This window comes from Procambarus clarkii, chromosome 22 (assembly GCF_040958095.1).
Source record: "Procambarus clarkii isolate CNS0578487 chromosome 22, FALCON_Pclarkii_2.0, whole genome shotgun sequence".
In the NCBI taxonomy this organism is placed as follows: domain Eukaryota; kingdom Metazoa; phylum Arthropoda; class Malacostraca; order Decapoda; family Cambaridae; genus Procambarus; species Procambarus clarkii.
Window position 1 is genome coordinate 18,976,088 of NC_091171.1, and position 13,894 is coordinate 18,989,981.

Here is a 13,894-nt window from a genome sequence, read left to right on the forward strand (position 1 = left end):
TTATGGAGCATAGCAGCAAACAATGAAGTAAAGGAATACCCAGAAAAGTAAAAAATACAGCAGCAGACATGGAGGGGAGTGAAAGAAACTTCCCTGAACAAGACCTGCAGGGGAATCACTGGCACCCAACCTGGAACACACAGGAAGCACCGGCTGAACAAATCCCTAACACCATTCAGTGCCATATTACTACGTGCTATCAGTCGTGGAGTTCTTATTGGCCTACCGGGGACAACAAACCAGAACCTGGGCCTCCCTGTGTGTGTAGGCACTCAGAAAGTCTGCGAAAGAAATCGGACCACTGCATGGTTAAAACCGTAATATCTTTCTTTATCAGAACTTTTTAATGCTTTTTCACAATCTGTAGGTTATTTGTGGTCTATTTTCCCCTATTCCACATTTCATAACATGGCATTAATTCACATTAAATTCCATTTCCCTAGTGGTGCTCCATATACTTATTTTGTCCAGGTCTTCTTAAAGGGTATGACAATCGTCTAGGTTTTTTATCTTCTCTAGTATCTTATCATCATCAGCAAACATGTTCATATAACTCTGCATTCAATCTGGTAGATCTTTTATGTAGACAATGAACATTACCGGTTCAAGAACTGAACCCTGTGGTACTCCACCCGTGACATTTGAGTGGAGATGCATTGAGCATATACAGCTCCAAGCACACTGAAGATCTGGCTCACACTACACCATAGTGCAAGGAAAAGCCATCAAGGGCAAACACCACACCACTTGGCTGTATAAACAGAACACCAGAGCCAGTACGGAAGATAGGTAACCTGGTAACCACTGAGTCAGTACTAGAACTGAGCCTGGGGATACCTGCTAGCAGTCAGCTACCTCCCCCTCCCCCCAAATGAGTGATGCAGGTGGGACGAACAAGCTCATGCTAGGTCTGAGGTATCATATGTTTACATACTTGGGAAAGTTCTTTTGGCCACTTTGAGGCTTCGGTCCCTTTTGAATCTAGCCATTTGTTTTGAATTGCTGTTTTTCTGTATGCCTTCCCTGGTGTGCTTGTGAGAATAAATGTCACCACTCTGTGTCTTTGTGAAGGGGCTGGGTTCTGACTCTGATCCCCAGTAGGCCTCCAGAAGTCTACAGCTGACATGACCTAGTAGATGGTAACCATCTCAGCTTCAGGGAGCCAAAGGGGGCTCTCCCCCAGAAAATACTAAGCAAAACCTATAATAATTTAAAAGTATTTGATTATATACTCACTGACTTGTTAGCTGACAAACTAGACCTGACTTTTGGCTTGCATACAAAACTGGCTGCTCAATAACACTGTAGTTTTGTAGTGGCAGAAACTATTCAGTACTGTACTACAACTCACAAGATGGTTGTGCTCTGCTTTTTGATGCATCCAAAGCTTTTAACAAAGTTGAACACACACCAAACTTTTTTGAGATTTACTTAGCAGAAAAATATGCCTGGTCATCACTAAATATCTATATATTTCTTATCAGGTATGCAAATTAGCTGTGAAATAAAGTAATATCCTCTCTGAATATTTCTCAATAGAAAATGGGTCCAAGCAACGTGCCATTTTTAGTCCTATATTATTTGCCATCTACCTTGATCTATTGTTGAAAGAGTTAAGAACCAGTTGAGCTGGCTGCTACATAGTCAGTACCAAGGCCAATTAGAAAATCCGTAGGAGCCAGGATGAGGGTTTGAACCTATGTGGTTGGTGTTCCCACGCACACGCTTCTAGCGACTAGACCACGACATGGTATAAGGATTGTAACCTGGGGTTCTTCTGAACATACAAGGATTTCCTGAGGTTTCAATTGAAGCCAGAACAAGATTTTCACACAATCCACCATGCACTCTGGCTCTGTCAAGGAAAATCCTTGTATGATCAGAAGAACTGCAGGTTGCAATCCTTATACCATGTCGTGATCTAGTTGCTAGAAGCGTGAGCATAGGAACACCCACCACATAGGTTCAAACCTTCATTACTGCTCCTGCAGATTTTCTCATTGATGCAGTCATGTTAGTGTTATTATTCTCTGTGTATTAAAGCCAATGTTTTCTGTTGTGCTGACGATTAAGTTCTACTCACACCAACCGAAGATGGCATTGAAACCTTGATAGAAACATGTGAATGATGTATGTGTAGTGCAAAATACACCATAATGTTCAATCCTGCCAAATGTGTTTTAGTTCGTTTTAACTCGCTGGAGTCATTTTATAACATTCACTATCAACATCAGAGGCCCGAGACTGTTCAACACGCTTCCACTACACATAAGGGCCATAACTGGTCTTCCCCTCGCAGTGTTCAAGAGAACTTGACAAGCACCTCCAAAGGATACATGATCAACTAGGCTGTGACTCTTATGTCAGGCTGCGAGCAGCCGCATCCAACAGACTGGTCGACCATTCCAGCAATGAGGACGCCTGGTCAACGACCAGAGTGAATTTGGTCATCTTTATACTTGGTCAAAAGTAATGTTATTTAACAATGTCTAAGCTTGTACACCGATCTTGGTAAGTTAATTGCGAATGTTGGAAATGTTAAAGACAATCTTGGGTGTCCATCATCACACTCATTGCAATCTCATATCAGGCCCAATGCCCACACCTACACTTGAAGAAATAATTCACAAATGAATGATAGCATTTTGTCCGAAGGGAATTACCAATCCAGCAAACTCAATCAATCATCCTTTTTCAGGCACTCGCTTATCACTGGCCACTTCAACTTTGTTCAGAAATATATACTTAATTGTCAGGAAACACAGCTTAAGAATGAATGATATATAATGATATAGGTGTACAAGATGCAATAAAATGACTAGTCAACGGAGAAAGCACACACACTCACAGCTGGATATTTGGAATTTTGAAGGAACTATTGTCATGAAGAGATGGTTTACTCACAGGCATTTTGAGTTTTTATTGAAGTCAGATCTATGTTGCATGAACTGTGTGTTTGGAGTGATTTTGATCTGTGATAGCCTTTGAATCTATTGACAGAGCTGAGGGTGTGAATTTATTTGGCATAAATTCATTGAATGAGTAGTGTATATATTAGTTCTTTAAATTGTATTCTCATCGTCCTATTTTTGTAATGTAAAGTATGGAAATATTTGTAATTGCTCTAATGGTAAAGCTGAACTTATATTATCCAACATATATCACCTTTCAAATTGTAAGCTAAATGTTACTCACTTTAAGGCAAACGGTAAAGTTTGATTTAGACTGATGTACAACTGTTTAGTTCAGCCATTATTGTAACAATTTGTGTAAGAAGTTACAGAAATGGTTTTTAATTCAGAATTTTACAACTGAAATTATTTTAAAATCATTGATAAATATAATTTTTTAAATCTAAAATTAAATTTTTGAGTATAGAGTTTATAATTACAGATATTACATGTTGTTTTATAATTATGGCCTTCTCTTAGGTAACTAATTACTGTAACTGTAAATTTGTGTAAACTTACCCAACTATAAATGTACAAAACAAACATTTTTTTTTTTTTTTGAGATATATACAAGAGTTGTTACATTCTTGTACAGCCACTAGTACGCATAGCGTTTCGGGCAGGTCCCTGGAATACGATCCCCGCCGCGAAGAATCGTTTTTTCATCCAAGTACACATTTTACTGTTGCGTTAAACAGAGGCTACAGTTAAGGAATTGCACCCAGTAAATCCTCCCTGGCCAGGATACGAACCCATGACATAGCGCTCGCGGAACGCCAGGCGAGTGTCTTACCACTACACCACGGAGACTGTATTTATGAATAAATAAAGGTGGGTTCTTTGATAATGACCACAGGAAAATATTGGTTTATTTCAATGCGAATTTGAAAAATAGTGCAGTCACAATAATGAAAATTTATATACTGTACTATACTTTATAACGCAGTATTTAATTTAAAGATACATAAATTTCAAATATGAATAAAATATATCTAATCATCATTGTAGCTATATATAAAAGTGGCTCTAGTGTGAAGTGTTGTGTGATAACAAGTACAGTGTGACTAGTGAGGCCTTCCCAGGAACCATCTCCTGGGCTACCTTACCTTGAGGTTACCTCAAGGTGTTTTCGGGGCTTAGCGTCTCCGCGGCCCGGTCGTCGACGAGGCATCCTCATTGCTGGAATGGTCGACCAGGCTGTTGGATGCGGCTGCTCGCAGCCTGACATACAAGTCACAGCCAAGTTGATCAGGTATCCTTTGAAGGTGCTTGTCAAGTTCTCTTGAACACTGCGAGGGGAAGACCAGTTATGGCCCTTATGTGTAGTGGAAGCGTGTTGAACAGTCTCGGGCCTCTGATGTTGATAGTTCTCTCTCTCGGGGTACCTATTGCACCTCTGCTTTTCAACGGGGGTATTCTGCACATCCTGCCATGCCTCCTGGTCTCATGTGGTGTTATTTCTGTGTGCAGGTTTGGGACCAGCCCTTCTACTATTTTCCACATGTAAATTATTATGTATCTCTCCCTCCTGCGCACAAGAGAATACAGATTTAGGCATTTCAGCCAGTTCCAATAGTTTAGATGTTTTACCGAGTGGATTCTAGCAGTAAAGGATCTCTGTACGCTCTCCAGATTTGCAATTTCTCCACCTTGGAAAGGGGCTGTCATTGTGTAGCAGTATTCCACTCTGGAAAGCATTAGCATCTTAACCACTTAACTGCGCCAACCAAGTATTCTTGGTTGGCGGGAAACTGCGCCAACCAAGAAAACTCTTTTTTATTTTTCCGTACCCAGTCTAAATGTGTGCGAGGTTGATTGTGTACGAAATGGACTCTTAGGACCTCCAGTGAGAGGCAGCCATCTTGGAAAAAATTCCCAGAATGCCCTAGGACTGCTGGCTGGGTTAGTACCGAGTGAGCAACCATGAGTGGCGCACGCGCCTCTGGCTCCTAAACACCTGTCTGACGCGGTGTTGAAAGATAACGCTCTGTCGGTAAAATTCAAACCTTATTGTTTGAAGAACATAAGGGTCATAATATTGGTGAAGCTAGGCACAATAAGGACCTAACACAAAGGTCGGATGCATGTGATACAGCACCTATGAGGACGATACAGCGAGCGTATCCAGTTGTAGCTCTGAGCATCACCCCTTGCAATCCTATGCTATCTCCAATTTATTTAGATGATACATAAATGAATCGGTTTCTGCATTCAATGATGATGCATCTGATACAAGTAGCATAGATGAACAGTGTTAGCGGCTTCCATGGTGGTGTTTTCCATAGATATTGTCAAGAATACCTGCATCTTTTCCTGATTGATGGACACTCTTTGAGGCAAACTGAATCTCTTCCTGTGTGGGACCATACAAAGCGATCTTTTCAAGACTACCTTACAAATTGATCTTTTCCTATAATCTTTTCAAAACTACCTTATGCTTTACAAGCTTGGCTACATACAACCTACAAGTACTAAAGCCAAAGGTGTACAGGAGTGCGTTACTTGCAAGCACACAGAATGAAGAAACAGGAAGCAAAAATTTATCTGTACCCGGTGCAACGAGAGCGAAGTCGCTCTGTGTACCATGGACTACTTCGTTGATTATTACTCACTTCTGAAGTACTGTGTAATACAGTGTGTTACTGTGTAAATAGTGTGTGAAACTGTACATATTGTAATTTTATTGAATTTTTAACTAGTAATATTGTGACAATAAACATTTATTGTGGACACATTACTGACACATGTATCACAGTTCCATGGAACATTATGAACGTTCTACTGTATACATATTGTAAAGGACACAAATATGCATCATATACGATAAAAAAAACATAAAACCGCATTGGAAATAAATAGAACATATAATTGAAAATATATTTGTGGCAACATCCGGTGCTTAACCCTTAACATGCTCGGGGTTTAATATCCTGTCATCCCCACAGGCGCATGTCATTTTGAAAAAAAAAAAAATTATTTTTTCTTTCTAACCTGTTAATTTGTGTTCACTGATCACGGGAAAAATAATAAAAAAATCGTAAGTGGCATATATTGCCCGCTATAGGGCGGGGAAGTCTGGCAAATTATAGGCGCTGACTCAGCGGGCGTCCCAGGCGGTCTGTTGCTCGCAAGCTGTCAGGCCAGAGTTGCCACAAAGAGATAATTACCGAATTATTTCAATGTCTCTGATTGATTTTTCATACTTTTTTTTGCTGTAATATTATTCAATAGTGTGTAGTTTGATATATTTATATAATAAAATGAGTGAATCGTTGGTGTACTCAAAAATATGGTGTGCATATTGTTGATTCAATTATGTTCATCAATCAGTGAACAAATACTTTGTCGGTTATTACACTATAAGCACAGGTTATATATAAGTATTTGCATGTTTTGTTCACTATAACGAACCACTAAGTAGCTATTATGAGTCAAAAAGTAACGAGGAGTGACCGCCGTGTACCAGCCAGCCACTCCTGCCCTCCCTCCAGTCATCTGACTCACCCTCATTCTCCTCCCACAATAATGTTTTTGCTATAATTCACTATATACAGACATTATATATAAGTATCTACATGTTTTGTTCACCATAACTGTACATCTAAGCTTGTATGGTGAGTAAAGGCACAGAGATGTGGCTACTCACACAGTCAGCTGATCGGCGGCCGCCCTCAAGGTCAGACGCACTAATATTTCTCCTCCAACAATACTGTGTAGTGTTATTATGCTATATATCTTATATACAGACGTTATATATAAGTATCTACATGTTTTGTTCACCATAACTGTACATCTAAGCTTGTATGGTGAGTAAAGGCACAGAGATGTGGCTACTCACACAGTCAGCTGATCGGCGACCGCCCTCAAGGCCAGACGCACTAATATTTCTCCTCCAACAATACTGTGTGGTGTTATTACGCTATATACACAGATTATATATAAATATCTACCTGTTTTATTCATCATACTTGTACAAATAAACTGGTATGGTGCCCAAAGACCATCGTGGTAACCAGTAAACAACACCGTCGTCTGCACGGTGGCGTCGTACAGACGACGCCACCGCCCTCACCAAAATGGCGGCTCCAAACCTTCTCTTGCTGTTTATACCCTCTATACGCATGTTATATATAAGTATCTACATTTGTGTTCACCATAGCGAACCACTAAGCTGGTATGGTGAGTGCAGTCAATAAAAGGTGGCCACACACAGTCAAAAGACATCGCCACCACCCTCCCTCCCACAGTATTACACCTCCTTCCATGGTGCACAGCGCTAAATATCACCACAATCCTGCTATTATCAGAACCCTGGTCAGTTTTATCACAGTCAGGGGTCTTCTGTAATAATATCATCACTACATAATAGCATGAACAAGTATAATTTGGCATTTTTAGGCGATGCTGTGGTCACAAGCTGAACAGCAGTGCTGTTAGCTCATGCTGCGTGCGTCAAGCTTGGTTGCTCACTCAATACTGAGGCCAATAAGACCCGGGAGTTTGGCCCACGATTTTTTTTTTAAATGGCGTCTGTTTACAAGAGCCCTGATGAAGGTGTGGTGAACCCCGTGTATCCGCGGGCTGTTTAAATCTTGCGAAGTACTCCAACACATCATATGATGTGATGCACAGTTTACTGGAACAACGTCCAGCACGTCATATGACGTGATGCGCACTTTAAGGGTTAAATGGCCTGCGCGACCGTGTCTGGGCGAGTCATGCACGGGCGACCAGGCCCTAATGACGTCACAGCGCACCTTGTCCACGTCACCACAGCCAAAGTAAGTGGAATTTGGTATTTATTTTTACATAGATATGTTCAGGGAAGGGAATTTATCATTTAACAAAGAAAAAAGATTTTTTGGGGGGAACACTTTATTTCATGCGCACAGGGGGGAATTTCACAATAAACTTGGCACAGCACGGTGGTTAAAGAGTATCATCACTGGTATAGCATCTCTAGTTTGAAAAGTTCTTGTAATCCAACCTGTCATTTTTTACAGTTTTTTTTATAGGTGTACACATTTTGGTACAGCTCTGCACATTTTATTTTTGAGATATTGCTCAATTGCTCATCGATAGTTGAAATGCCTAATATCTACTACACATCCCATTCACAACAGAATTCCCCATGTAGCATCACTAATGTGTGTTGAGAATTTTAAGCCAATAAACAAAGTCATTTTCCAGGTGTAGATTATTCCTTCCAGGGATTACCAGATTTGTCAGTAAATAAAAAAGCATCAGTTATAAAGCTGCTCACCTGAGGGAGGTAAACAATCTGATCACCACCAGCATTTGCAGTTGGTGGATAGTCTGTTTCTTTTATCACATTCACAACAGTTGTGGCATTTCCTTCTAGGCCCTCCTTATCCTTTACTCGCAACCTTTAAATAAAATATAAATAACAATTACATAAACAAAAAGTCATTTATAATGTATTAATGACAAATATTATTAGAGTAAATAATTACCACAACATAAACAAAACATTAATTGTAATGAAACGCCCATTTCTGGGATACACTCCGGTAGCTTCCCTCATCTTACGTCACTGACACACATACAGGTCACAACATGACAGGCTTTCATTGACAATCTCAAAATACAGCAGACAGTTATTGTTCCCATCCATGTGCAAGGATTCTTTTGATGATCAAAGATTCAATTAAAACATACTATCAAGATGAACCACTTGAAAACACAAGAAATAATAAACTTCTTTCAACAGATGTTTGGAAATATCAAAGAGCCAAGACACTCTTGAAATACTTAATCCCCCACTAATTTAACTACCCCCAACCACCACCAGGTAGCCGGCTAAGCAACCCATGAGTCGGGAGGAGGAAGTTGCCACACATCTGAACCCAGTGCATCTACAGAAGTTAAACCCAGAAAGAGGAGGGTTTCATTACACTCAAAAACCTCATTTATGGACTTGCCCTCCTTGGCCCCTGAACTATAACTACACGACGTACAATAAAAAACCAGTGTTGAACATAATGAAATGCCATTTTCTGGGCGAAACCCGGAGGCTTCCTCGAAGGTATCCAGGTCAATATGTAACTATTAGCTTTCTGGCATCAGTCAAAGTGCATGGAGTTCTTGTCTACCAGGGACCACGAACCAGAACCTGGCCCCCCTCAGAGAGGTGCGAGGAGCAATGGCCTAATGCAAACCCCCGTGTGGTTCGGAGCATTCTATGTCTGTCATCGACCAGATCTGGCACCCAGAAAGATAGGCGCCCCAAAACAAACCCCTATTCTGGTGAAAATATTACTACCAAAAGCCGAACGAGTGGACAGAACTCCCAAACGAAAATTAGCAAACGAGCATTACGTCATTACGTTGCCGTGCCGCTGTCTGCGCTATACCCCCTCTCCCTGGGAGGGGGAAGGGGGAGTCCCAGACCTTTGTTCCAGTGATCCAACCAGCAGTTCTTAGGCTGGATGTCAGAAACATGCAAAAACACTGCCAACCGGAGGGAGGGAGAGAGGGGAGGGAGGGGGGAGGGAGGGATGCCAGCTTCCGAGTCTCACCCAGAAAATGGCCTTTCATTGCACTCAACGCTGGTTTTTTTGGGGAAGCATTGTCGGTTCCCCGGAGCTAACTACCCAAAGACAAGGAAAAACACAGGGATTTACCCGAGAGGCGGCTAGTCCTCACTCCTCAACGTGAAGTCGAGACAACTGGCTGCAACCGCCGACCCAATGCAACGCAGGCCCTACCAGGCCAGGGACATTGACAAAGTAGCGAGTGGCCAGGACCCTGTTAGACCTCTAAAAACCCCATGCCCGAATGTCAACCCAAGACATGTCACCAAAAACGGCAGCCAAAGCAGCAAACTTAGGAACGTCGTGGGCACGGGGATAGACCACAGGTTAGCTAGATTTAATAGCCATGCAGTCGGGAAAGGGTGCCACATATACTGGGAGACGCCTCGACCACGCTGACGCATAGAGATCCACTTCCGGAGGCTCATGTTACAAAATCTAGTACGCACAGCTCGTGTATCAATGGGCAGTGATAAAATAGCCTAGGGTAAGTTCACTGCTTTTAAAGTAATACATCAGAGTGCCCCTATGTTAGCACAAACAAGTATAATAATAAGATAAAGATAAGTAAACATGCATATATAAAATATATATAATATATGTATAATTCAAAATTATATGCAAGTTTTCAATATAACAACACATGTATTCACATAAATATCACTAAGACAATAATGGCTTAATCTAAATGGAAATCTCAGATTAATTAATCTACCCTACAGAAAACTAAACAGCACACACAGACTTAACGTAAAAGATGTTTCCCAGACTGAGGTCTCAACGCTACTAACTTGCTCACGAGGCGCACATCCAAAACATATCCCCCCTCCCCTCCAGCCATCCTAGACAAGGGGATGGCGAACGAGTACTTTTACATACAAATTAATTAATGAGAAAAGTAATCATTCTCACACAGACATAAACTAAAAATAAATATATTCTGCAACATGCAACTGACATTAATCAAAGTACTTGTTTGATCAAAGGTAAATTATAAAAGTATGAATAATATAAGAGGTGACATCTGGCAACTCAACAAGTGAACACGTACATTTATTCTGATCCAAACTGACCGATCACAGACAGGTATGAATCAGGTGAATACAGAAAGCCCGCTCCTTTCCCAAATATGTTGCCATGTCCTATCAACATTATAATAAAGCTAATAAATATACATGAACAATATTATATTTCACAATTTATCAATACTGTACATGAAATATTGTGAGTATCCATAACTAGGGATATGTAACAGCCCGAACATCTAGCAGAGCTAACCAAACAAGCTTGCGTCGACCGTCCATTCTGTGGACAGGGCAATGAACTGAGAAAGGCCATCCGGCAGGACATTGGACACCCCCAGAACATGAACCGCCAGGAGAGCCAAACCCCAAGAACTCAATAGATGAGTCACCCGAAGCGACCAACCCCAAAGAACTAAGGACTTCATGGAATCCCCTCGGTTTAGGCAATGAACCACCTGGGAACAGTCTGAATGGAGCCGGATTGTCGATCCACAAGTGACCCAAACCCTCCAGAGCGATATATACACACAGCCGCGAACTCCCACACCGTGCTGTGAGCCCGATGGAAGGACGGATCCCCACCGTCCCTGGCCGGCTTGGTGAGCACTGGTCACAAAACCCCAGCCAAGAGACGACGAGTCCATGAACACATCGAGCGAGGGCTCAGGTAGGCACCAAGGCACTGAACTCCAAAAAACACAAAGAGGAAGCCGGTGATGCAGCAGCCGACGCAAGGCACCCGGAGGCATAACCCAGCGATCACGAGAGAAGCAAAAGGGACGTCCCCGAAGGAACCAGAAGAGCCGACAAAGCCAAACTCGACCCGGCAGGTAAACCAACATCGCAAAGTTCAGGCTTCCGAACTGCCTCTCGAGCAGCCGCCAGGTGACCTGGGAGACCCCCCCCAGAAACAAGTGCATGCGAAACCGCAGTCGAAGGAGTGACTTCGGAGGGAGAGACAAGGAAGCAGTACGAGAGTCCTTCACAAGACCCAGCCAGGTCCAAACCTTGGAGGGAACCAGATGGGACTTCCGCCAGTTCACCAGGAACCCAAACCCAGTTAGCTTGGAAAGTACCAAACTCCTGGCGAGCAGATACGCAGAACGATCTGGACCCAAAACCAGACAGTCGTCGAGATAGGCCAACACCAGAACACCTAAGAGACGCAGACGGGCCACCTCGACCCGGGTAAGGCGTGTGAACACGCGAGGTGCCAGGTTCAGCCAGAACGGGAGACAACCTAAGCTCTAACTCTGATACCCCACAACAAAACCGAGCCAGTCCCTGAACACCAAATGAATCGGGATGTGCCAATAAGCGTTCTTATGGTCCGGCGACACCTTCCAAGCACCCACCTCCAACAGAAGCCGAACCTGGGACGGAGTGGTCATCCGCAAGGAGGGGCAAAAAACCAGCGTTGATTGTAATGAAACACCATTTTCTGGGTGAATCCTGGAGGCTCCCCGGAGCTCACTAGGCTGATATGCTAATGTCAGACTTTGTCATCAGTCATGTGTATGGAGTTCTTATGGGCCTACCGGGAACCACAAGCCAGAACCTGGCCCCCCTCTAGAGAGGCAAGGAGAGCAATGGCCTATAGAAACCCCTGTGTAATTGGAAGCATTCTATGTCTGCCATTGCCCGGGTTAGGCACCCAGAAAGGTAGGCGTCCTAAATCAAACCCCCTATTCTGATGAAAATTGCAAACAAAAGCCGAACAAGTGGATAGAACTCTATAAAGTAAAATGAGGAAACTAGTATGACGTCACTCGTCGTCGCGCCGCTGTCTGCGTAGTCCCCCCTTTCCCGGAAGGGGGAAAGGGTAGCCCCAGACCTACCGCGCTACCGTAGCCCCAGACCTACCGATCAACACCCTAGTTCTGAGATTGGATGTCAAAACACGCGAAAAAAACGAGGGAGGGATGCCGGGGAGCCTCTGGGACTCTCCCAGAAAATGGCGTTTCATTACATTCAACGCTGGTTTTCTGGGGGGAACTCCTACGGCTCCTCGGAGTTAACTACCAACAGATGAAAGATAAGGGACTTACCCAGGAGGCGGTTGCTGCTCACTCCTCAATCCGAAGTCGAGACAACTGGCTGCATCCGTCGACCCAAAGCGACAAGCACGACTGGGCCCAGGAATGTTTACAAGGTAACGAGCAGCCAGGACCCTGTTCGACTGCCAAAATCCCCGAGCCCGAACGTCAGCCCAGGACATATTGCCAAAGACGGTGGCAAGAGCCGCGATATTGCAGACATCATGTGCATGGGAATAGACCGCAGACTTGCTAGTCATAATAACCCTGCGGACGATCTGGGAGACCCGCACCCTCGAACAGGGAAGAAGGGAAACCGGATCAACCCAAAGCGCGTCCACGGACACAGAAGCCGTGGCGCGCAAATAACGGTGGAGAGCCGCAACCGGACACAAAACATGATTGCCCCCCGGCTGACCCAACCAAGCATCAACAACCCAGGGACCCCTCCAGAACGCAGCAGTCTCATTCTTCGGCAGAAAAGAAGGAGAAGGCTGCAGACGAACAAACCGATCACCCCGACGGAAGGAGCAGAAACCTCTGTGCCGGAGGAGAGCATGAAGCTCACCAACCCGACCCCCAGAGGCCAATGCCAAAAGGAAGAGAGTCTTCGAAAAAAAATTTGGAACCAGAGGGCCACAACAAACCGAGGAGAAGAAAGAAAAGAGAGCACTCTGTCCAAAGACAAGGACAGCTCAGGCGGAGGATGAGCAGGCCTGAGGTGAAACAACGCCCGAGACAGCTTGCGAAACGGCGCAGACGTGACATCAATACTGAAAGGAAGCTGAAGCGGCTCTGCCAGCACTGCACGATATGAGGCGACAGTGATAGGCATAAGGAGACGGTTCTGGAACAACCGAGAGACCACCCTAACAGAAAGCGAAGTACAATGAAGAAGACATAAGAAGAACCAGAAGGACCGCCAGGAAACTTCATACTGCAGCCGAGACGAAGCCCGCAGGTGGGACACTAATAAGGAAGCCACCTGATCACCATAGAGATGATGATAAACTCGAGTAAAAAATACCATACGCAAAGACTCAAGGAGAAGATCGAACCATCCACGTGACGTACCGGTCCAATCTGCTGGAAGAGGCGGAGCCGCGGAAAAATCTCCGGGTTCGGACACCGAGCAAGCAGTGCCTGAAACCACGGCTGGGCCGGCCACCAAGGAGCCAAGAGGCCAACTTTCCCAAGGTAAGTCTCCAAGTGAGTCAGGACCTGGAGCAACAGCTGAAGAGGGGGGAAAAAAGGTACAGGAAACCCAACCTCGACCAGTTCTGCCGAAAGGAGTTGACCCCAACGGCGAGGCCATCGGGAAAGGGCGC

General features: G+C 43.9%; 1 protein-coding gene across 5 annotated transcripts in view; it reads right to left on the reverse strand.

Moving 5' to 3' along the window:
- The window catches only part of LOC123757772 (dyslexia-associated protein KIAA0319-like protein), a 222,933-nt gene that overhangs the window by 125,963 nt on the left and 83,076 nt on the right, over positions 1 to 13,894 (reverse strand). For all 5 annotated transcript variants that reach the window (XM_069329507.1, XM_069329511.1, XM_069329508.1 and 2 more), the window contains exon 7: positions 8,215 to 8,338. In XM_069329507.1, coding sequence (XP_069185608.1) covers positions 8,215 to 8,338 — 124 coding nt within the window. The remainder of the gene's footprint in view (positions 1 to 8,214; positions 8,339 to 13,894) is intronic.